At 41.5% G+C, this 25,839-nt stretch overlaps 1 protein-coding gene and 1 pseudogene across 11 annotated transcripts in view; one reads left to right on the forward strand and one right to left on the reverse strand.

Moving 5' to 3' along the window:
* The window catches only part of LOC105493420 (RAD9 checkpoint clamp component B), a 39,943-nt gene that overhangs the window by 10,816 nt on the left and 3,288 nt on the right, over positions 1–25,839 (reverse strand). For 8 of the 11 annotated variants that reach the window (XM_011761032.3, XM_011761039.3, XM_011761037.3 and 5 more), the window contains 8 exons: positions 24,887–25,042; positions 24,268–24,382; positions 16,966–17,065; positions 14,789–14,895; positions 11,209–11,315; positions 11,056–11,120; positions 10,098–10,220; positions 6,623–6,857 (listed from right to left, as the gene is read on the reverse strand). In XM_011761032.3, the coding sequence (XP_011759334.2) occupies positions 6,623–6,857; positions 10,098–10,220; positions 11,056–11,120; positions 11,209–11,315; positions 14,789–14,895; positions 16,966–17,065; positions 24,268–24,382; positions 24,887–25,042 (1,008 nt within the window). Of the gene's footprint in view, positions 1–6,363; positions 6,496–6,622; positions 6,858–10,097; positions 10,221–11,055; positions 11,121–11,208; positions 11,316–14,788; positions 14,896–16,965; positions 17,066–24,267; positions 24,384–24,886; positions 25,043–25,839 lie in introns of those variants that run through there. The other 3 variants (XM_011761033.3, XM_071071113.1, XM_071071112.1) reach the window with 3 other exon arrangements.
* Positions 22,141–22,573, forward strand: LOC112428838 (peptidyl-prolyl cis-trans isomerase NIMA-interacting 4 pseudogene; annotated as a pseudogene).

A 25,839-nucleotide genomic window follows, 5' to 3' on the forward strand; every position in this document is an offset into this window, starting at 1 on the left:
AAACAAACAAACAAACAAACAAACAAACAAACCTTCAAGAACAGCCAAGAGAACACTGCCACAAAGACAAACCATACCAGACACTAAAACATACTCTGAAGTCTATGTAAAGTGTGGTCCAGACACATGAAGAGACAAATGGATCAGAAGAACAGAAAATAAAGTCCACAAGTGACTCAAAATAGAAAAAGAAATTTAATATATGATAAACAGGACCTTCAAATCACTAGGGCAAAGGCAGACTTCATAATAAGTGGTTCTGGGATAGCTGGGAAGTCATTTTGAAAAAGATAGAATTAGATCTGTATTTTATGCCATGCATAAGAAAAACTCCAAATGGCTCAGGATGTAAATATGAAAAAATGAAATCCCATAAGTTCTAGAAGAAAACATGGGTAAATTCCTCTTTTAACTCCATGTAGGGAAAAACTTGCTTTCTAATTACTGACTCAAAACTCCATTGACAATCTTTAAACAGTATAAATTGGACTACATAAAAAGTAAAATTTGAAGGAAAAAAATGAAAAATTTTTGCATGGCAAAAAAAACCTTACAACTGATAAAGAGGGAAAAAATAAATGCACCATTTATCACAGATACAGGACTAGTATTCCTATCTATATAAAGAATGCTTATAAAAACTCAACAGAAAAATGGGAAGAGACATGAATAAACAATTCACAAAATTATAAAATGGTCTTTAAACACATGAAAAGATGTTCAACCTTACTCACAATTAGAGAAATGCAAATTAAAACCATACTGAGATAACCATTTCTCAACTATCAGCTTGGCAAAAAAATAAATAAATAAATAAAGTTGGACAACACATGCTGCTTGCCAGGCTGTGGGGAAATGGGCACTCCACTACTGCAGGCAAGGCAAACTGGCATAACTGGAATCTGGCAGAACCTCACAGAACTACATCTGCACTCACCTTGTGAACCAGTGGTCCCACTTTTAGGAATTTACCTTGAAAAGACACTTCTGACGATATAAAAATATATGTGTAAAAGGTTATTCATTGCGGCTTTGTTTGTAAATGTAAATAAAATATTGGTGAAGGAATCTAAATGCCCAGATATGGGAGAATGGTTGAATTAACTATGGTATATTCACATGTGAAACACAATGCAGCTGTTAGGGGAAAAAAAAACCCAGGATGGAGTGATTTCTAGTATACGCTCTCAGGTACAAAAAGCAATGTGGAAAACTGAATTTATAGTGTAAAAAAAAAGAAGAATGTGTATGTATCTGTGTACATACATTTGTGTAAAAGAAACAGAAATGATAAATGAGAAACTAGGGCGGGCATGGTGGCTCACGCCTATAATCCTAGCTAGCACTTTGGGAGGCTGAGGCAGATGGATCACCTGAGGTCAAGAGTTCGAGATCAGCCTGGCCAAAATGATGAAACCACGTGTCTACAAAAATTAGCTGGGCGTGGTGGTGCACAATTGTAATCCTAGCTACTCGGGAGGCTGAGGCATGAGAATTGTTTGAACCTGGGAGGCAGATGTTGCGGTGAGCCCAGATCACACCACTGCACTCCAGCCTGGGCAAAACAGCAAGACTCCATCTTAAAAAAAGAAAAGAAAAGAAAAGAAACTAATGAGATTTATTCTCTACAAGGGGCTGTAGCACAGAGTAGAAAAGAGAGAGGAAGTAACACTGCTTTGTATAGTTCTGACTTTTAGGACCATGTTAATGGTTCAGCACTCAAAGCAGCAAATAAATACAATCAACAAGGATTTGGGGAGAACCAAAATGGAAGACAAACAAACAAATGAAGCTAACTATATTACAAATGATTAACATCACCATACTGAAATCTGAGTGGGGGAAGAAAAGAACTAAGTAACTTTGAAAAACATATTTTGAATACTTTAAAGACAAGAATGTTCACAAAAACTGTACTTTTAGTTGTAGATTTTTCACAGGAGTATGAGTTAGAACTTCTGAAATTATGCATTCTGGGATTTACACTAAGTTAATATCTAGTGGATAAGAGGTAAGTTTCTCATTGTCAAAGAGTTTCAAATAAGGGGGAGAATAGCATGAACCCTATGGTGCTGGAATGGAATCGGAGGAATCAATATGAATTCACAGGTTTTAATGAATGTATATAAATAGATATAATAACAGCTCAATATATGTATACATGTTAATGCATACATATAATTCCTAGCTGCCACCTGAGAGGGCCCAGAAGCAATGAAACCCTCATACAAAAGAGCACACTTAGCACCCAGAAATTGGTCTCTATATACCACCTCCAACAAAAGGAACCAGGGTTCCTGGGAGAAACAGCTGATTCCAGAGCTGGGGCAGGGGAAGGACATAATAAGCCAGGAATACCTGAAGGTTCCAAAAGAGTAAGGAAGTGCTCATAAATGTTGGAGACATGTCAAAGGGACACAGGCCCAACTTGAAGAGGCTCTCAGTGGCCAAATACAGTGCACTTTGAGCAACAAAATGAGATTACAACCCATAGAATAAAATGAAGGTCCAAGAGTACACAGTGATATAAATCACTGAGTAACACACAGGAGAGAAGACAAAGTTCTTTTTTTTTTTTTTTCTGAGACAGAGTTTCACTCTTGTTGCCCAGGCTGGAGTGCAATGGACCAATCTCGGCTCACCGCAACCTCCGCCTCCCAGGTTCAAGTGATGCTCCTGCCTCAGCCTCCCTAGTAGCTGGTATTACAGGCATGTGCCACCATGCCCAGCTAATTTTGTATTTTTAGTAGAGACGGGGCTTCTCCATGTTGGTCAGGTTGGTCTCAAACTCCTGACCTCAGGTAATCTGCCCGCCTTGGCCTCTTAAAGTGCTAGGATTATAGGCATCAGCCACTGCGCCTGGCCCACAAAGTTCTTTCTTAAAGTGGGTTTCCATCTAATAAATACACAAAAAAATAGAAAAATCACTGTTTTGTAAACATCACAGTAATAACTTTCTGACAAACAAGCATCAATAGATACTTAAAAAACAAAAAACAGGCCGGGTGCAGTGGCTGACACCTGTAATCCCAGCACTTTGGGAGGCCAAGGCGGGTGGATCACAAGGCCAGGAGTTCAAGACCAGCCTGGCCAAGATGGTGAAACCCCATCTCTACTGAAAACTACAAAAGTTAGCCAGGCGTGGTGGCAGGTGCCTGTAATTCCAGCTACTCAAGAGGCTGAGGCAGGAGAATCACTTGAACCTGGGTGGCAGAGGTTGCAGTGAGCCGAGATCATGCCACTGCACTCCAGCCTGGGAAACAGAGTGAGACTCCTCTCAAAAAAAAAAAAAGTATGATGAAAACCAGGATATTTACATAGTATCAAAGTTTCTCTCCACAAAATACTTACTAGTTACTAACAGAAAAACAGTAACTTTATAGTAGAGAGCTGGCAGACACCACCTTGACCATATGATAGAAATTACCACCACCAATACGGAGAAAAAACAACCTGTTCCTCCAGATATGATGTACAAAGAGAACCCAACATTATTACTCTGTTGAATTCTTACCAAAAATACATAGTTAAAATTTAATCATGAGGAAACACAGAAAAAAACCAAAGTTAGGACATTCTACTAAAATGTCAAGGTAAAGAAGGACAAAGCAGACTGGGCATGGTGGCTCACACCTGTAAGCCCAGCACTTTGGGAAGCCAAGGAAGGCGGATCACTTGAGTTCAGGAGTTTGAGACCAGCCTGGCCAACATGGTGAAACCCTGTCTCTACTAAAAAAACAAAAATTGGCCGGACACAGTGGCTCATGCCTGTAATCCCAGCACTTTGGGAGGTCAAGGCGGGCAGATCACCCAAGGTAGGGAGACCAAGTTAACACGGTGAAACCCCGTCTCTACTAAAAAAATACAAAAAAATTAGTTGGGCGTGGTGGCAAGTACCTGTATTCCCAGCTACTCAGGAGGCTGAGGCAGGAGAATTGCTTGAACCTGGGAGGTGGAGGCTGCAGTGAACCCAAGATTGCATCATTGCAATCCAGCCTGGGCAAAAGAGCGAAACTCCGTCTTAAAAAAAAAAAAAAAAGAAGAAGAAGAAGAGTGTCTTAAAGGAAGAGTAATAATCAAAATATTTGAAGTGATTATCTCTTACTTGTATTTTCTGATTTTTGTTCAATGAAATGATCACTGTACTGTTATACTGAATATTAAATGTTGAGGCCAGGCGCAGTGACTCATGCCTGTAATCCCAGCACTCTGGAAGGCCGAGGCAGGCAGATCATTTGAGGTCAGAAGTTTGAGACCAGCCTGGCCAACCATATCTGGCTAATTTTTGTATTCTCAGTAGAGACAGGGTTTCACCATGTTGGCCAGGATGGTCTTGATCTCTTGACCTTATGATCTGCCTACCTTGGCCTCCCAAAATGCTGGGATTACAGACATCAGCCACCACGCCTGGCCAACCTAAGAGTTTTAAAAGCAAGAGAGTGATAAGTAACAATAATTTTTTTTTTTTTTTTTTACACAAAGTCTTGCTTTGTCGCCCAGGCTAGAGTGCAATGGCACGATCTCAGCTCACTGCAACCTCCACCTCCCGGGTTCAAGTGATTCTCCTGCCTCAGCCTCCCAAGTAGCTGGGATTACAGGCGACCGCCACCATGCCCAGCTTATTTTTGTATTTTTAGTAGAGATGGGGTTTTACCATCTTGGCCAGGCTGGTCTTGAACTCCTGCCCTTGTGATCCGCCCGTCTCTGCCTCCCAAAGTGCTGGTATTACAGGTGTGAGACACTGTGCCCAGCCAATAACTAAATTTTATCAAGCACTGACCATGTGCCTGTTACACCTTTAGCTCAATTTTTACAATTCCATTTAGTGGACATTATTATTATTATCCCCATTTTACTAAGGAAACTGAGGGCAAAATAAATAACTTGTCCAAGTTACAGTTAATACGTGGTAAGAGAGAGGTTTGAACCTTGGAATGGGAACTCTACAGCCAGGGCTCTGAATCCCTGGGACTCAATGTAGACCTCAGGTTTGGACAAAAATCTATGAGTACACTGTCGAAGAGAAGCAGGGTGAAGGAGAACAGAGGCACAGAGGACGGCAGGAAGCCCATGGAAGTTCAGGCAGAACATGACAAGGGTCTACATCATTTACCCATAATGTAATTTCAGCTTTGCAGGAGTTTGCCACATTAAGGCAAATAATTCCCTTTAAAAATAGAGCCTTCTTTCAAGAATTTGGTGACACAATAGGAAATTTGGAGTAAAGAGTGCTGTAATGGTGCTCATGGAGCTTAAAGTTCTAAATGTCATTTTCTCTAGCAAAGAAAACTGGCAATCTTAGTGAATTTCAGGGACCTGAAGCAGCAGGAAAATGATTTCTGTTGTTGCCTGTGAAAAAGTAAGCACAATATGTGTGACTAGAAAAATACGAGGGGACAGTGATTTTGTACAATGAGAACACAGATTTTAGTTTTCACTTTATGGCCAACTTAGTAACATACAGGAAGAGAAAATTGCCCTAAGTTTTGGGCATATAACAAGTACTCAGTAAAACACCTATGGTATCAAACTGAGTAAGTCCAGTTTACTAATCAAATTCTGCCGTAAAAGTCATATACAGCGTAATATGGTGAATTTTTTATTTTTTTAAGAGACAGGGTCTCACTCTGTTGCCAGGGCTGGAGTGCAATTGTACGATCATAGCTCACTAAAGCCTTGAACTACTGGGCTCAAGAGATCCTCCCACTTCAGCCTCCTCAGCAGCTAGGTCTACAGCCACCACATCTGGCTACTATTTAAATTTCTGTAGAGATGGGGTCTCACTCTGTCGCTCAGGCTGTTCTTGAACTCGTGGCCTCAAGAGATCTTCCCTCTTTGGCCTTCCAAAGGGCTGGGGTTACAGGCGTGAGCCACTGTACCCAGCCAAGATGGTGATGATAACTTCCAAAAATATTATTTCTGCTTTCAAATTTCTAATTCTAACTAAGAAATTCTTATTTCCAAACCAACAATAACAACAGCAAAACAATCCTGAACAAAACATTAAACAAGTAAAATTAGGATTATCAATATTTGAGATACTTCAGTTTCTTATCCATTGCTTACCTTCAGTAGATTTCATAAGGTTTAACACTACAGCATTCTGTGAAGCTTATCATCTATCTTATAAAATAAGATGTTATTAACTGGGACTCCATTAGGAAGGAATTTGTGATATTTGTTGGGATGAAATTTACATTTGTACTATTATGAATACAAGCTTTACCAAACAAATTTGAAAAGTAAAATTAGAAGGAAACATTTTAGGAAACAAATTACATGACCTCAACATATTATTGTTATTCAAGATAGAATATACCATAAATAATCATAATTTATTATTGGAAACAAGTGACCCAAATCTCTACTTGAATATGCTTTATTAGAAATTACTGACTGAACAATTTAACTATTTTCTATTGATATTCTGTAAATCAGACTTTTCTCTATCAGACTTTTCTTCAGTCTATAATTCAGACTAGCTTCACTTTTCCCCTATCAAAACATAAGAAAATAAATTTTCAGAACATGGCTGGGTGGGGATTGGGGAAGAAGACTGCAAAGGGAGACAGATGAGAATTCTTGACTGAGATGTGGTTGAATCTCAATGCTTTTATTTTACCTTTCTGAGACACAGAGACCCTGGCACTTCCTCTGTGTTGCTGACACTGTTTTCTGATACTTCACTGACATCTCCATTCGCTCTTTTCATTGCAGGGCTTCCACAGTTTTCCAATGCAGAGATGTTTGTGAGAGTCTCCTTAGGATAAAGCCTTCTTGGTGCTGCTTTTCTTGAAATACATTCCAGGGCCTGGCCGGTTATATTTTTGCCAGCCTTTTTCTTAATCAGATCTGACCTGAGGTATTAATAGGCATTAAATGAATGAACTGTTTATTGTGAAATATATTTTTTATATAACTAATGGACAATGTGGGATGACAATGACAGCACTGGATTAGGGAATATATTGAAATGCATGGAACTAAATTGTTGCTGGTTAAAATTTATATATATGATGATTTGTAAGTTCTCTTGACAGACGAATATTTCAGTAAAGCAACTCACTGTGCATAGAATATCTTGTGATATGGTAACAGGAACAAGTTAGAGGAAAAGTCAAGCAAATTACTATACATCTATATGATAAAATTGTGTACAGTCATTGAGAATCATGTTTTCGGCCGGGCACAGAGGCTCACGCCTGTAATCCCAACACTTTGGGAAGCCAAGGTGGGTGGATCATGAGGCCAGGAGTCCAAGACCAGCACAGCCAAGATGGTGAAACCTCGTCTCTACTAAAAATGCAAAAAAATTAGCCGGGCGAGGCGGAGGTTGCAATGAGCTGAGATGCTGCAACTGCACTCCAGCCTGGGTGACAAAGTAAGACTCTGACTCAAAAAAAAAAAAAAAAAAGAAAAATCATGTTTTCAAGTCATTATCAGTGATATTGAAACATACCTGCAATACCAAAACCGCATATGCTCTATGATCCTAATCTTGTTTTAAGATACAAGTATAGGCCGGGCGCGGTGGCTCAAGCCTGTAATCCCAGCACTTTGGGAGGCCGAGACGGGCGGATCACGAGGTCAGGAGATCGAGACCATCCTGGCTAACACGGTGAAACCCCGTCTCTACTAAAAAATACAAAAAACTAGCCAGGCGAAGTGGCGGGCGCCTGTAGTCCCAGCTACTTGGGAGGCTGAGGCAGGAGAATGGCGTGAACCCGGGAGGCGGAGCTTGCAGTGAGCTGAGATCCGGCCACTGCACTCCAGCCTGGGCGACAGAGCATGACTCCGTCTCAAAAAAAAAAAAAAAAAAAAAAAAGATACAAGTATAGACTGGGGGAAGTGGCTCACTCACATCTGTAATCCTAGCACTTTGGGAGGCCGAGGAGGAAGACTGCTTGAGCCCAGGAGTTAAGAGACCAGTCTGGGCAACATGGTAAAACCCAATCTCTACAAAAAACACAAAAATTAGCTGGGTATGGTGGCAGGTGCCTGTAGTCCTGGTTACTTAGGAGGCTAAGGTGGAATGCTTGAGCCTGGGAGGTTGAGACTAAGGTGAGCCATGATTATGCTACTGCACTCCAGCCTGGGTGACAGAGTGAGACCCTGTCTCAAAAAATTTTTTTTTAAATTTGGAAATCCTGGCCGGGCGTGGTGGCTCACGCCTGTAATCCCAGCACTTTGGGAGGCCGAGGTGGGCGGATCACAAGGTCAGGAGATCGAGACCATGGTGAAACCCCGTCTCTACTAAAAATACAAAAAATTAGCCGGGCGCAGGGGCGGGCGCCTGTAGTCCCAGCTACTCGGGAGGCTGAGGCAGGAGAATGGCGTGAACCCGGGAGGCGGAGCTTGCAGTGAGCCGAGATTGCGCCACTGCACTCCAGCCTGGGCGACAGAGCGAGACTCCGTCTCAAAAAAAAAAAAAAAAAAAAAAAAAAAAAAAAATTGAAAATCCAAGTATACACAAAATTAAGTCTGAAAGAAAATGCAGTGAGCCAGAATGTTAACAGTGGCTATCTCTGGGTGATACAATTATGAGTAAGTTTTATTTTCTTCTTTGTACTTTTCTCTATTTCCCAAATTTCCCGAAATAACTTTTACAATAAAGCATCCTTCTTCCCCCAAAAGAAATTAAGAAAGAAAAAAAAGTCAGGTGCAGTGGCTCACACCTGTAATCCCAGTGCTTTGGGAGGCTGAGGTGGTGGATCACGAGGTCAGGAGTTCGAGACCACCCTGACCAACATAGTGAAACCCCGTCTCTACTAAAAATACAAAAATTAGCCAGGCGTGGTAGTGCACACCTGTCAACCCAGCTACTAGGGAGGCTGAAGACAGGAGAATTGCTTGAACCCAGTGGGTGGAGGTTTCAGTGAGCTGAGATCATGCCACTGCACTCCAGCCTGGGCAACAGAGTGAGACTCTGTCTCGAAAGAAAGACAGAAAGAAAAGAAAAGAAAAGAAAGAGAGAGAGAAAGAAAGACAGAAAGAAAGACAGAAAGACAGAAAGACGAAAGAAAGAAAGAAAGAGAAAGCAAGCAAGCAAGCAAGCAAGCAAGCAAGCAAGCAATAGCTATCCTTGTATCTGAGCAAAAGTTCTAGGAAGTGAATATAGACTTTCCTATGAAAACACTATGTTACTATTAAAAAAAAAAACAACTAAAGGCCCAATGTGGTGACTCACACCTGTAAACCCAGCACTTTGGGAGGCTGAAGCAGGTGGATGGCTTGAGCCCAGAAGGTTGAGACCAGCCTGGGCAACATGGTGAAACCTGTCTCTACCAAAAAAAAAAACTACAAAAAATTAGCTGGGTGTGGTGGCACATGCCTATGGTACCAGCTACTTGGGAGGCTGAGGTGGGAGGATCACTTGAGCCAGGGAAATGGAGGCTGCAGTGACTCGAGTTTGCGCCACAGCACTCAAGCCTGGGCAATGGGAGTGAGACCTTGTCTAAAACAATAATAACTGGGCCGGGCGCGGTGGCTCAAGCCTGTAATCCCAGCACTTTGGGAGGCCGAGACGGGCGGATCACGAGGTCAGGAGATCGAGACCATCCTGGCTAACACGTCATCCTGGCCTGAAACCCCGTCTCTACTAAAAAATACAAAAAACTAGCTGGGCGAGGTGGCGGGCGCCTGTAGTCCCGGCTACTCGGGAGGCTGAGGCAGGAGAATGGCGTAAAAACCCGGGAGGCGGAGCTTGCAGTGAGCTGAGATCTGGCCACCGCACTCCACCCTGGGTGACACAGCGAGACTCTGTCTCAAAAAAAAAAAAAAAAAAACAAAACAATAACAACAACAACAACAACAAATAAAAACCTAAAAATTGGAATTGTGTTCTGGGACACAACACAGATAAACCAGACAGTCCTGTTCAATTCTGATCAGAAGAGAAAAAGCAAATATCTGACACAAGATTGGTGATGTTTCTATGCTACAGGTAAGCTTCACTACAGCTCTTCCGTATTCAGCCAAAATTTGTTATCTAATATTTCACTCCTCAATTGTTTCCTGAGCGAATGCCAGTGAATTACTTCAGAATACGATTATGATGGCTTATCCCAATTAATAAAGAAGTTAAAACACGGTCTTACCTTTTTTGTTTCTGTGAAAGACACAGGGACTGTGGTGAAGATGCTCTACTTGACTCATCAGCTAATGTGGCCAAAATAAAGTTAGCTTCCACTAACATATCATCAATACTTAAAGCCAGAGGTCTAAAAAAGCCAAGTCAGAGCAACAGTGATACTCATTTTCTGATGGACATTAGAAACACATTAGAAATGATACTTAATTCTGGACTAAAAAGAAACAGGGGAGGCCGAGGCAGGCAGATCACCTGAGGTCGCGAGTTTGAGACCAGCCTGACCAACATGGAGAAACCCCGTCTTTACTAAAAATACAAAAAAAAAAAAAAAAAAAAAAAAATTAGCCGGGCATGATGACACATGCCTGTAATTCCAGCTACTCGGGAGGCTGAGGCAGGAGAATCACTTGAACCTGGGAGGCGGAGGTTGCAGTGAGCCAAGATTGCACCATTGCACTCCAGCCTGAGCAACAAAAGTGAAACTCAGTCTCAAAAAAAAAAGAAACAGTAAGGCCGGGTGCGGTGGCTTATGCCTGTAATCCCAGCACTTTGGGAGGCCGAGGCCAGTGGATCTCTTGAAGTCAGGAGTTCAAGGCCAGCCTGGCCAACATGGTGAAAGCCCGTCTCTACCAAAAATACAAAAATGAGCCAGGCGTGGTAGATGCCTGTAATCCCAGCTACTTGGGAGGCTGAGGCAGGAGAATTGCTTGAACCCGGGAGGTGGAGACTGCAGTGAGCCAAGATCATGCCACTGTACTCCAGCCTGGGCGACAGAGCGAAACTCCCGTCTGAGAAAAGGAAAAAGAAAATTAAAAATGCCATGTTTCAGCATCTTTCAAAATTTTAGTTTGATAAGTATTAATAGTAAAGTTTAGGTATTCCTGAGGTGTTAATTAATTTCAAAGTGATCCAAAGGGTTTTGTTATTGATATGAAACAAACTCAGAAAAATTCTCAAGGACCTACTTCCCAGGAAAGTCAAAATAAATGGATATAGGAGCATGTGTAGCTTCTGAAAATGTCAGTATTCCCTGAAAAAAGAAAAGCAGAAAAAAACTTGAAATCCTTATTAAAAACTTACAGTGAAAATTTGAATTTTAATTTGACACAAATCTTTACCTTCAATTCTTTGAAACAAAACGTTATCTCAGTGTCCATTCCAATTTGAAAGAAGTCAAACTCATCTGAGCCAACAAACATCTCACTGTACACAGCATTGCTCAAATCTGTTTAATATTATGGGAAAATAAAGAATAAAATTAGTTCCAGAGATGAATTCAGAGGAAAAAAGAAATGTTTTGGTCTTCCAAATCCCATCCCATTTCCTCCTACCCTACCTACCCTAACTCCCCAACCTGATATCTGTATGCTATTTTTAAATGCCTTTGTTCAAACAGAAATTTAATATTTTACATTTCTCTTAAACTCACCAATGATTTAGGGTCTATAAATCCATTTCACATAAATCAAACTGTTTATGTTTAAATATCAGATTTCTTATCTAAGTTAGTTAATTTTTTGTTTTCTTCTTTTTGAGACAGGGTCTTGCTGTATTGCCCAGACTGTAGTGCAGTGGCATGATCACAGCTCACTGCAGCCTTGACATCCTGGGCTCTAGTGATCCTCTGCCTCAGCCTTCTGAATAGCCAGGACTACAGACATGTGCCACTTACATGCACATTTTTAAATGAAAGTATGATCTTACCCTACATACCATTTTATAATCTACCCAACAATATATCCTATTTTTCCATGTCAATAAGCACATTTTTGTAATTATTTGTGTGTGTGTGTCAATGTTTTGTGCTTTCCACTATAAAACTGCTTCATTAAACCTCTCTGATATATACTTTCAGAGAGAGAGGAATGTATTTATACATACACATATAACATTACTTTAATTTAATTTTTTTTTTTTTTTTTTTGAGATGGAGTCTCACTCTGTTGCCCAAGCTGGAGTCCAGTGGTGTGATCTCAACTCACTGCAAGCTCTGCCTCTCAGGTTCAAGCAATTATCCTGCCTCAGTCCCCTGAGTAACTGGGACTACAGACACATACCACCATGTCCAGCTAATTTTGTATTTTTAGTAGAGAAAGAGTTTCACCATGTTGGCCAGGCTGGACTCAAACCCCTGACCTCAGGTGATCGGCTTTCTTTGGCTTCCCAAAGTTCTGGGATTACAGGCATAAGCCACTGTGCCCAGCCCATTAATTTTTTTTGAGACAGGGTCTCACTGTGTTGCCCAGGCTGGAATACAGTGGCATGATCATAGCTCACTTGCAACCTTGAAATCTTGAGCTCAAGTGATCCTCTTGCCTCAGCTGCTACAGCATGGACTGCAGGTACATGCCACCATACCTGGCTAATTTTTAATTTTTGTAGAGATGGGATCTTGCTATGTTGCCCAGGCTGGTCTGAACTCCTGGCCTCAGGCAATCCTGCCTCAGCTTCCCAAAGCACTGGGATTACAGGGGTAAGCCATTGCACCTGGCCAATGTTACTTTTAATAGTTTCATAGTATTTAATTATCTTCACTCAATCTACTGTTGTGAGATCTAGAGTATAGAAGGAAATACACCCAACTATTAAAAGTGCTTATCTCTGGCCGGGCGCGGTGGCTCAAGCCTGTAATCCCAGCACTTTGGGAGGCCGAGACAGGCGGATCACGAGGTCAGGAGATCAAGACCATCCTGGGTAACACAGTGAAACCCCGTCTCTACTAAAAATACAAAAACTTAGCCGGGCGAGGTGGCAGGCGCCTGTAGTCCCAGCTACTCGGGAGGCTGAGGCAGGAGAATGGCGTGAACCTGGGAGGCGGAGCTTGCAGTGAGCTGAGATCCGGCCACTGCACTCCAGCCTGGGTGACAGAACGAGACTCCGTCTCAAAAAAAAAAAAAAAAGTGCTTATCTCTGTATAGTGGGATATCAGGTGACTTAAGAATTTTTTTTTGTATTTTTAATTTTCTTCAATGAATATCAACTGTTGAAGTAATAAGAACAAAGATTGAGTGACATATATATATTTATTATTATTATTATTTTAGACAGAATCTTGCTCTGTCACCAGGCTGGAGTGCAGTGGTGTGATCTCGGCTCACTGCAACCTCTGCCTCCTGGGTTCAAGCGATTCCCCTGCCTCAGCATCCCAAGTAGCTGGGACTACAGGTGCACACCACCATGCCCCGCTAATTTTTTGTATTTCAGTAGAGACGGGGTTTCACCATGTTGGTCAGGATGGTCTCGATCTCCTGACCTTGTGATCCACCTGCCTCAGCCTCCCGAAGTGCTGGGATTACAGGCGTGAGCCACCGCACCCGGCCAAATGATATATTTTTTAAAGAATCAAACAATGTCTTAAATATACATTCATCTCCAACAAGAAGGCTCATGTCACTCCCAATATACTAGCACAGAAGAAGTTTAATAATAAGATTAAACAACTAGACTGCCAGTCAACTGTAACTATAACTTCATTAGAAAGCTACTCACAAGGGACAATTTCTCCTGGTTACTAAATGGCCATTTTTATTCAGAGATGGCATGATGGTGCATAAAACAGACCCTTTCACTAGGCAATTTGTGACACCAGGCAAGCCAGTTTCTCTGTGCTTCAAATTGTTTTTGTTTTTGTTTTTGTTTTTGAGACAGGATCTTGCTGTGTTGCCTGGGCTGGAGTGCAGTGGCACAATCATGGCTCAAGCAATCCTTCCACTGCAGCCTACCAAGTAGCTGAGACTACAGGTGAGCACCACCATGCCTGGCTATTTTTCTTATGTTTTGTAAAGATGAGGTGTCACTATGTTGCCAAGGCTGGTAAGTCCCCTCAAGTGATCCTCCTGCCTCAGCCTCCCAAAGTGTCTAACTGCTTCGTATGTGCTTTATATGTACTTTCAATTTCTTCATATGTACTGGGGATAATAACAGTACCTACATACATCTTAGAGTTATTATGAAGATCAAATGACTTCATAAATGTAAACTATTTAGCACAGAACTTGGCACAAACTAAACACTACAAAAGTCATGTGACCCAACTTAAGCCCTGGTTCTACTGGTTTTTCACTTTAAAATAATAGTTCTTTCCTTTGTATCCTCTCCTTACTGCTGTCACCAAAAACATATTATCTAAGGTCAGAGAGTCTCAAACAGCTTGTTGTGCCAAAAGACCCTAGCAAATTTTCTTTTTTATTTTATTTGAGACAGAGTCTCTGTCGCCCAGGCAATGGAGTGCAGTGGTGCAATCTCGGTTCATTGCAACCTCCACCTCCCAGATTCAAGCAATTCTCCCGCCTCAGCCTCCTGAATAGCTGGGATTACAGGCCCGAGCCACCACGCCCAGCTAATTTTTTTATTTTTAGTAGAGATTGGTTTTCGCCATGTTGGCCAGGCTGGTCTTGAACTCCTGACCTCAGGTAATCCACCCACCTCAGCCTCCCAAAGTGCTAGGATTACAGGCAGGAGCCACAGCACCTGGCCCCATTCTCCTAATTTTAAAATGACCTGAATTTCAAAGCCAAATATTTTAATTGCTGATTGTGTTAAACTTGTTGGATCTCTTAAAACTTTTTCCAACCTTTCTAAATCTTACTGCTTTTTAGACAGGAATAAAATTATGCCACTAATATTTGCAGTATGGTTAGTAATCAAGAGAAAGAAAGTAATAACCCATCAAAACACCATTTCAGATACAATCCTTACCCATTGATTCCTCATTAGAACTCTTGAGGCAAAAATTCAGTGGAGTAACAGCAAGAGTAACTTCCTCTTGACTTGATGTAAAAAGAACAATGGCATCAGCAAGCAATCTATGAAATGTAAACAACAGTATAACATTATTTGAAAAACAAACAGAAAGACATAACTTATTAACTGGGACTCAAATCTCTAATCTGGAAATAAATAATTACGTGGCCTGGGTTTACAAAAATTTACCCAAACTCCTATCTTCTTTCTTATACATAAGCTGCTATATTTTCAGCTTATTTTAAAATTATAACTTCATTTGAAGGCCAAGAGAATAGCAAAATATATCCTTAATAAAACACATGAATGCTGCAGTACAAACAAAATTCCAGAATAAAATATCTTTAATTCTATGTTTTTGTATGCCCAGTCACTTATGCCCCAGCTCATACTGTAAAGGGAGATATTGCAAAGTGAAGCTGTTCAAAAACAATTCAGGTGAATTATGCTGGAGACCTAGATGAGGGGGCAGAGGTTTCTAGGCAGCCTGCTGTCTATATTCTTTCCCTCTGTTCCTTTCCTCGACTGTTACCCATTGCTTTCAAGCTTCTCTTGACATCCCAAACGCCCTTTTATTCTGGCTCCTTTTTTCAAAACAGTTTTATTGAGATATAATTCCCATATGACATAATTCACAGATTGAAAACTGTTTGATTTGCATTTCCCTAATGACTAATGATGTTGGGCATCTTTTCAAGTGCTTATTGCCATTTTCTTTGAAGAAATGACTATTAAAATTCTTTACTTATTTTTTATAGCTGGGTTGTCTTTTTATTATTGTATTAGAAGTTCTGCACTCCTTTTGACATTGAAGTATTATTAAGATAAAAATAAAATTCTTAGAATTTATGTAATCTTGGTGTTAATCTGATGTTAGACATTGGTTTCGCAGTGTTTCTTGATATCAAAATGTCAGGAACACCTACAAAATTCATTTGGGAACTTTTCCAGTGTTAAGCGGGGGCAGTTATAGAAGATACCAAATAATCTGATACAAAAAAATGACAACATGAAGGAAGGAAGGACCAGGTGGGGCAGCTCACACCTGTAATCCCAGTACTTTGGGAGGCTAAGGCAGGTAGATCACTTGAACTAAGAATTTTGTCTCAATCAGCCTGAGCATCATGGCGAAACCCTGTCTCTACAAAAAATACAAAATTTAGCCGAGCATGGTGGCTCGCACTTGTAGTCCCAGCTACTCGGGAAGCTGAGGCACAAGAATTGTTTAAACCCAGGAGGTGGAGGTTACAGTGAGCCAAGATCACATCACTGCACTCCAGCCTGGGTGACAGAGGGAGACTTTGTCTCAATAATAATAATAATAATTTTAAAACAATATGGATAAAATATATTTTGGCTCACAAAGTAATGTTAATGTTTAATGCTACAGCTAAACTGAAAACTGGATGCACTTTCAAATAACAAGTTCCAATTTTCAAATTTCAAGACAAATATGCCACACTAGAGGAAAAAACTGTTAATACTTAGGGCCAAAATCATTTCACATAAAAAATGTTAAAATTTCCTCAAGTTCTGTGTTCTAAGATTCAGAAAGGAATCATATAAATGCAACTTGATATAGAAAGTCACTGATGGGGTGTTTTTAGAACTTTCTTGGGTCGCTAAATTATTATTGCTACCATTAGTTATTATCCACTATTATCTTTATCAGAGTTTCCTCTTGTCCCTGTATGGTGATTTCTCCAAGTCAAACTTTAGCTTAAAAAAAAAAATGTTCTGGCCGGGCGTGGTGGTGGGATCACGCCTGCAATCCTAGCACTTTTGAGGGGCCGAGGCAGGTGGATCACGAGGTCAGGAGATCAAGACCATCCTGGCTAACATGGTGAAACCCCGTCTCTACTAAAAATACAAAAAAATTAGCTGGGCGCGGTGGCGGGCGCCTGTAGTCCCAGCTACTTGGGAGGCTGAGGCAGGAGACTGGCGTGAACCTGGGAGGCGGAGCTTGCAATGAGCCGAGATCACACCACTGAACTGCAGCCTGGGCGACAGAGGGAGACTCCGTATCCAAAAAAAAAAAATTTACTGACTGAAAAGCTCTAGGGCACTGATTCTTCACTCCAAGATCATACTGTATTCAGGGGAAAAAAAATTGACAACAGAGAACTCATTACCTTGGTTGAATCATTAGTGTATTAGTACAAACATTCTTGTCAAAAATAACTTGCAAAGGCTGACTTTCTTGAAAACATATATTATGAGTCCTTTTAATACCTTAAAAAGAATAAAGCCATCTCTTAATAACTTTAAGTACAAAATTAACAAATTAAAGAAGTCTTTAAGTTTCACAGCCGAATTAAAGTAATAAAGTAACATCTACCATCTGGCAAGTGCATATACCTTGGAGAAGCACTATTCCTTAATTAAATGTGTTTATCGCTCCCTAGTGGACACCTAGCAATATGTCATACCTTCTGACCAATCAGGCAGGAGAGTTCCCAAATTCCTTTGAAATACAGGCAGTTCCCTCCTCCTCCTCCTTTTTTTTTTTTGTTGTTGTTAGTATATTTTTATTGATACATGGTATTTTAAAATATTTATGGGGTACATGTGGCCAGGCACGTTGGTTCATGCCTGTAATCCCAGCACTTTGGGAGGCCAAGGCGGGTGGATCAATTGAGGCCAGGAGTTCAAAACCAGCCTGGTCAACATGGCATAACCCCGTCTCTACTAAAAATACAAAAATCAGTCAGGCATGGTGGTGCATGCCTGCAATCCCAGCTACCTGGGAGGCTGAGGCACAAGAATTGCTTGCACCTGGGAGGTGGAGGTTGCCGTGGGCCAAGATCATGCCACTGTACACTCCAGCCTGGGTGGAGTGCGGCTCTGTCTCAAAAAGAAAAACAAAACAAAACAAAAAGGGCCAGTCGCGGTGGCTCACGCATGTAATCCCAGCACTTTGGGAGGCTGAGGTGGGTGGATCATGAGGTCAGGAGATAGAGACCATCCTGGCCAACATGGTGAAACGCCATCTCTACTAAAATACAAAAAACTAGTCAGGCGTGGTGGCACGTGCCTGTAATCCCAGCTATTCAGGAGGCTGAGGCAGGAGAATCACTTGAACCTGGGAGGCAGAAGTTGCAGTGAGCTGAGATCGCACCACTGCACTCCAGCCTGGCAACACAGCAAGACTCTGTCTCAAAATAAAAAAAAAGAAAAAAGAAAAAATGTATGGGGTACATGTGACAGATATTTGGTTACATGCATAGACTGTGTAATTATCAAGCCAGGATATTTGGGGTGTGCATCACCTCAAATATTTACCATTTCTATGTGTTAAGAACATTTTGCCGGGCGCGGTGGCTCACACCTGTAATCCCAGCGCTTTGGGAGGCCGAGGCGGGCGGATCACAAGGTCAGGAGATCGAGACCACGGTGAAACCCCGTCTCTACTAAAAATACAAAAAATTAGCCGGGCGCAGTTGTGGGTGCCTGTAGTCCCAGCTACTCGGGAGGCTGAGGCAGGAGAATGGCGTGAACCCGGGAGGCGGAGCTTGCAGTGAGCCGAGATCGCGCCACTGCACTCCAGCCTGGGCGACAGAGCGAGACTCCGTCTCAAAAAAAAAAAAAGAACATTTTAAGTCCTCTGTCCCAGCTATGTTGAAACACAGAATACACTGATGCTAACTTATAGTCACCCTACTCTGCTACCCAACATTAGAACTCATTACTTCTACCTGACTGTATGTTTGTACCCACTAACCAACCTCTCTTCATACTCACCCACACACCATTCCCAGCCTCTGGTATCTACCATTCTACTCTCTACCTCCATGAGAATAACTTTTTTAGTGTCCACATTGTGAGAACATGCAATACTTGTCTTTCTATGCCTGGCTCATTTCACTTAACATAATGACCTCTAGTTCCATCCACATTGCTGCAAATGGCAAGATTTCATTATTTTTATGGCCAAATAGTATTCCATTGTGTATATATACTACATTTTCTTTATCCATTAGTCCACTAATAGACACTTAGGTTGATTCCATAGCTTTGCTATTATAAATGGTGCTGCAATAAACACAGGGATGTAGGTATTTCTTTGATATATTTATTTTTCCTTTGGATAAATACTCAGTAGTGGGACTGCTGTACCGTATGGTAGTTCTATTTTTAGTTTTTTGAGAAATCTCCAAAATACAGGTAGTTTCTTAAATTGTGTGTAAAATAGTGATTGCAGATCACTACAGACTACAGATCATATCTCTATTACTCTCTTTTAGTACCTTCCATCCAGGACTGGTATTTCTGAAAAGGACTTTTGACAGATTTCAACATCTGGTGTGTTAATTCTATTCTATTTTCTTTTCCTTCCCTTCTTTTCCCTCCCTCCCTCCCTCCCTTCCTTCCTTCCTCTTTTTTTTTTTTTTTTTTTGACAGGGTCTCGACTGTTGCGGTGTGATCTCAACTCAGCGCAACCTCCAACTCCCAGGCTCAAGTGATCCTCCCATCTCAGCCTCCCTAGTGGCTGGGACTACAGGCACACTCTACCACACCCAGCTAATTTTTGTATTTTTGGTAGAGACAGGGTTTCTCCATGTTGCCCAGGCTGAATTATTTTCCTTTTAAAGGAAGAGGAGAGGTAGCAATAATGAGAATGAACCTATGTGCCAGGAACTGTTACATACATATTACATACATTCTCTCTGATCCTCACAGTATCCCTATGGGGTAGCTAGGATGGCCTCACTTTCATGTCTGGGGCCTCAACTGGGACAACTGAAACGGCTAAGGCCTGTCACCTGTTTTTTTCATCCTCCAGAAAGCCATTCCATGCTTGTTCTCATGCTGGTGGAAAGGTTCTTAGGGCAACAGTGGAAGCTGACAGGACTCAGCTTGGAACTCAAACATATCACTTACAGTGCATTCTACTGGTATCAAAGCAAATCTAAGGCCGGCCAAAATTCAAAATGAGAAAACATACTCCAGGTATTGAAGGGAGGGGCTGCAGATAATTTGTGACAATTTTTTTTGTGTGTGATCTACCATATAAGGAACTATTTTAGGAGCTGGAACTAGCAGAGAACAAATCAGACAAAAATCTGTCTTCACAGGGCTAACATTTTACAGAGGAGAGACAGATAGCAAGAAAATTAATGACTAAAACAATAGGCAAGGCAGCAGGGCATACACTCTGAGGAGGAAACATGCCAGGGCTTCTGAATCATGGAGGACCTTATAGGCCATTCTGAGATCTTTGACTTTTACCCTGGGTAAAATGGGGAGCTACTGGAGAGTTCTGAGCAATGAACTGACATAATATGACCTATTTTAAAGGGATCGCTGTGACTGCTGTTTTGGCAAGACACAAAGCTCAAAAGATGACATATTTTACCTATTTAAAAAATATTTTCAAGTTACTTTTGGTGGAATAGGTAATAGATGCGCATAGGACAAAATGCAAAAGATATAAAAGAACAGTAAAAGTGAGTCACCCTCCATCCCTGACTCCTGCCACCCCAGAACCTCCACAGAAGCAACTACTGCTACCAGTTTCTTAGGCGCTCTTTAGAAATAACCTATGCATATATAAGTGTGTTTATACCTGTATAACAAATATTTGAATCAAGTGAATATTGGTATTGCTGAGGATGTACAAGCTGAGAAGTGTCTTTTCTTCGTCATCCCCAATGCTCCATTCTTGCTTCTTGCTTTCTTCCCTTTTTCTTATAAGCACACACTAGACACCCTCAACCTGTATTTTTTCACACTGTTCCTTCCTCTTAGACTGCCTTCCCAGGCTGGGCATGGTGGCTCACACTGGTAATTCCAGCACATTAGGAGGCTGAGGCAGGAGGACTGCCTGGCTCAGGAGTTAGAGACCAGCTTCAGAAACATAGTGAGACCTTGTATCTACTAACATTTTTTAAAAAATTAACCAGGTGTGAAAACAAAAAATTAGCCAGGTGTGGTGGGTGCACTTGCTCACTCCTGTAATCCCAGAATTTGGGAGACTGAGGCAAGCAGATCGCTTGAGCCCAGGAGTTCAAGACCAGCCTGGGCAACATGGTGAAACCGTGTCTCTACAAACAATATAAAAAATTAGGGCTGGGCATGGTGACTTATGCCTGTAATTCCAGCACTTTGGAAGGCCGAGGCGGGCAGATCACGAGGTCAGGAGATCGAGACCATCCTGGCTAACATGGTGAAACCCCATCTCTACTAAAAATACAAAAAAATTAGCCAGGCATGGTACTGGGTGCCTGTAGTCCCAGCTACTCTGGAGGCTGAGGCAGGAGAATGGCATGAACCCGGGAGGCAGAGCTTGCAGTGAGCCCAGATGGCACCACTGCACTCCAGCCTAGGCAACAGAGCGAGACTCCGTCCCCAAAAAACAAACAAACAAACAAAAAAATTAGCCAGGCATGGTGGCACACTCCTGTGATCCCAGCCACTCAGGAGGCTGAAGTAGGAGGATCACCTGAGTCTGGGAAGTCAAGGCTGTAGTAAGCCAAGATCACACCACTGCACTTCATCCTGCTCCATCCTGGGTGACAGAGTGAGACTTTGTTTAAAAAAAAAAAAAAAAAGAAAAGAAAAGAAAAGAAAAGAAAAGCTGCACCCTGGATCAAACCATGGCCATGGCTCATGCCTGTAATTCCAGCACTCTGGGAGGCCAAGGCAGGAGAATTGCTTGAGCCCAGGAGTTTGAGACCAGCCTGGGCAACATGATGAGACCCTGACTCTACAAAAATTAAGAACAAAAACAAACAAAAAAAATGCCTGTGACCTAATTTTGAATTTCTTGTTTACATGAGCCAATACTTATTTTTTAAGCTAGTTTGAGTTGGACCGTCTGTTTTTATTTCTGTTACTTGTAACCTAAAGCATAGTATCATATAACTACCCTACAAAAACTATTAAATAATTAACCAATCACAAATACTTATTGGACATGATTCAAGCTACTTGAGAGATATTTCCAGAAACTGAATACTTGGTTGTCTAAAATCTAGTTGGAGATAAGGGAAGAGGATAATTACATTAACAGCGGTCACTATCAAGTACTCCTCCGGGGCAGGTACTGCGGTATGTACTTTACATATGTGATCTCACTTCATCCTCACAATCACTCTGTAACTTGTGGGTAGGCAAGATCATCTCCACTTCACAGTAAGGAATGAAGATTCAGAGAGCTTATGCACAGTCCCAAAGCTAATAAGAAGTGGAGAAGAATTTACACCCGCATCTTTGTGATGTCAAGGTTTGCTATGCTTTTAATTATGCTCTTTGAATCATTCTGCTATTAAATGAACTGAAGTTCAAAAAAGAAAAAAATGCAGAGTTCAACAACAAGCTTCCAAGATGCCGCCCAAAGGAAAAAGTGGTTCTGGAAAAGCGGGGAAAGGGGGAGCAGCCTCTGGGAGTGACAGTGCTGACAAGAAGGCTCAAGGTCCCAAAGGTGGTGGCAATGCAGTAAAGGTCAGACACATTCTATGTGAAAAACATGGCAAAATCATGGAAGCCGTGGAAAAGTTAAAGTCTGGGATGAGATTCAATGAAGTGGCCTCACAGTATAGTGAAGATAAAGCCAGGCAAGGGGGCGACTTGGGTTGGATGACCAGAGGGTCCATGGTGGGACCATTTCAAGAAGCAGCATTTGCCTTGCCTGTAAGTGGGATGGATAAGCCTGTGTTTACAGACCCGCCGGTTAAGACGAAGTTTGGAGATCATATTATTATGGTTGAAGGAAGAAAATAAAATCATATGAAAGACTGAAAAAAAAAAAAAAAGAAAGAAAAAAATAATGTTAAATTATTAGTATTTTATAGGAAACAATTTAAAGACTATAAATAAATGCTGAAATAAAAATGTATTATAATAAATGTAAGATTAAATTAAGAGGCCGGGCACGGTGGCTCAAGTCTGTAATCCCAGCACTTTGGGAGGCCGAGACAGGCAGATCACGAGGTCAGGAGATGGAGACCATCCTGGCTGACACGGTGAAACCCCGTCTCTACTAAAAAATACAAAAAACTAGCCGGGCGAGGTGGCGGGCGCCTGTAGTCCCAGCTACTCGGGAGGCTGAGGCAGGAGAATGGCGTGAACCCGGGAGGCGGAGCTTGCAGTGAGCTGAGATCCAGCCACTGCACTCAAGCCTGGGCAGCAGAGCGAGACTCCGTCTCAAAAAAAAAAAAAAAAAGATTAAATTAAGAAATATGGCCAGGAGCAGTGGCTTACACCTGTAATCCCAGCACTTTGGGAGGTTGAGGCAGGCGGATCAGCTGAGGTCAGGAGTTTGAGACGAGCCTTACCAACATGGTAAAACCTCGTCTCTGGCTGGGCGCGGTGGCTCACGCCTGTAATCCCAGCACTCTGGGAGGCAGAAGTGGGCGGATCACAAGGTCAGGAGATCGAGACCATCCTGGCTAACACAGTGAAACCCTGTCTCTACTAAAAAATACAAAAAATTAGCCGGGCATGGTGGCGGGCACCTGTAGTCCCAGCTAATTGGGAGGCTGAGGCAGGAGAATGGCATGAACGCAGAAGACGGAGCTTGCAGTGAGCCGAGATCGCGCCACTGCACTCCAGCCTGGGCGACAGAGCAAGAGTCCGTCTCAAAAAAAAAAAAAAAAAAACCTCGTCTCTACTAAAAATACAAAATTAGCCAAGTGTGGTAGAGCATGCCTGTAATCCTACCTACTCAGGAGGCTGAGGCAGGAGAATTGCTTGAACCTGGGAGATGGAGGTTACAGTGAGCCAAGATCGTGCCATTGCACTCTAGTCTGGGCAACAGGAGCAAAACTCCATCTCAAAATTTAAAAAAAAAAAAAATATAATATATAAAAAATCGAGCAGCTAGTAAATTTTAGAACAACCAACTGTTTGAATTCATATAGATATTTGAAAAAATTAGGCTGTATGCAGGCAAAGCTTGTGCCACTGACAAGTCAAAAAAAGAAATACCAATCATCTTACAATACTTCTACAGTGACAGGGAAGATAATACTTCAGGCCAGGTGCAGTGGCTCACGCCTGTAATCCCAGCACTCTGGGAGGCTGAGGCAGGCAGGCAGATCACCTAAGGCCAGGAGTTCGTGATCACCCTGGCCAACATGGTGAAACCCCGTCTCTACTAAAAATACAAAAATTAGCTGGGCATGATGGCAGGTCCCTGTAAACCCAGCTACTTGGGAGGCTGAGGCGGGAGAACTGCTTGAACCCATGAAGTGGAGGTTGCAGTGAGCTAAGGTGGCAGCACTGTACTCCAGCCTTGGCGACTGAGCAAGACCTCATCTCAAAAAAAAAAAAAAAAAAAAAAAGGATAATACTTCAAACTGCCCTACCACTTAACTACACACACTCTAAGCAATAATGTAATGAGAAGTCTTGACATGAAATATCAATGTTCTAAACATGAAAACTATTGAGAAAAAAACACAGTATTTTAAACCACTTTTAATTATACCTACCATGTCTGTAGAAGAATTGAATAACTACTTTGCATTTGTCAGATCTGGTGAATATTTTGCACTTCTCTATATTTCTTTCAAGGGAATTCAGACATCTAAAGATGGGCAAAATTGACTGTAACAGAAATATACATATTAAACACATACTTAACACCGTTGATTCATTTTAAAAACAAAAGTATACGCATTCATAAATGAACAGACTTGGCCCGGTGCGGTGGCTCACGCCTATAATCCCAGCACTTTGCGAGGCCAAGGTGGGCAGATCACTTGAGGTCAGGAGTTCAAGACCAGCCTGGCCAACATGGCGAAACCCTCATCTCTATTAAAAATACAAAAATTAGCGTGGCATGGTGGTGCAAGCCTATAATCCCAGCTACTCGGGAGGCTGAGGCACGAGAATCACTTGAAACTGGGAGGAGGAGGTTGCAGTGAGCCAAGATTGCACGACTGCACTCCAGCCTAGGTAACAAAGTGAGACTCTGTCTCAAAAATAATAGTAATAATGAACAGATTTGTCCTGAATGCCATTTAAACTATTAAGTATAGAATACAGATTATGTCCTATATAATGAATATTTCTACAGAATAAGAGAAAATCAGGGCCACTTATATTTACCTTCATTCCTAATTTGCATTTTAAATTCAGTGTTGTGTCAAGTTCATTTTCACTCATTTTCACTAAAGCTGACCATTGATAATGTTGAAAAAACACAGGAGAGAACAGGACACATCCATATGCTGACCGAGAAGAATTCACACATCGTAGAGCAAGCTAGAAAAATAAGATAAAAACTATTTAGGAGAGGTTGGGCACGGTGGCTCCCATGAACCTGTAATCCGAGCACTTTGGGAAGCCAAGGCAGGAGGATGGCTTGAAGCCAGGAGTCTGAGACCAGCCTGGACAACAGAGCAAGACCTCACCTCTATTTTTTTATTTTAAAAAAATTTAGGAGAAAATAAACTTTAAATAATAGCTTGATTCAGAAAATTTCATTATGTTTAACATCACAGTTAAATGTGTTCAAATAAGAACATGGGATGTTAATTATGGACTGCCCTATACAGTCTGTATTGAATTTGCATATATATACATACATGTACACCTATATATATACAGGACATAACCTATATTATATACTTGATAGTTTAAATGACATTCAGGACAAGTCTGTTCATTTATTATACACCTATATATACATATATAGGTGTACCTACATGTATATATATCTACATATGTATATATAGGTGTATACATATATGTATATCTGTTATATTGAATACATATACGTGTTAAATCTAAAAGTTTGCATGTTGAAAACATAAAATAGTAAATGCCTACAGTGGCCTTAACTTTCTTTTAATTTTTTTACTTTTTCAAAAAAAAAAAAATAGCCTGTTGGCCAGGCTGAAGTGCAACGGTACCACTGCAGCCTCCAAACACCTGACCTCAACCAATCCTCCCTCCTCTCAGCCTCCCAAGTAGCTGGGACTACAGGCACACAACACCTCACCGGACTAATTTTTAAAAATTTTTTGTAGAGACAGGTAAGGTCTTGCTTTGTTGCTCAG

Source organism: Macaca nemestrina, chromosome 10 (assembly GCF_043159975.1).
Source record: "Macaca nemestrina isolate mMacNem1 chromosome 10, mMacNem.hap1, whole genome shotgun sequence".
NCBI lineage: Eukaryota > Metazoa > Chordata > Mammalia > Primates > Cercopithecidae > Macaca > Macaca nemestrina.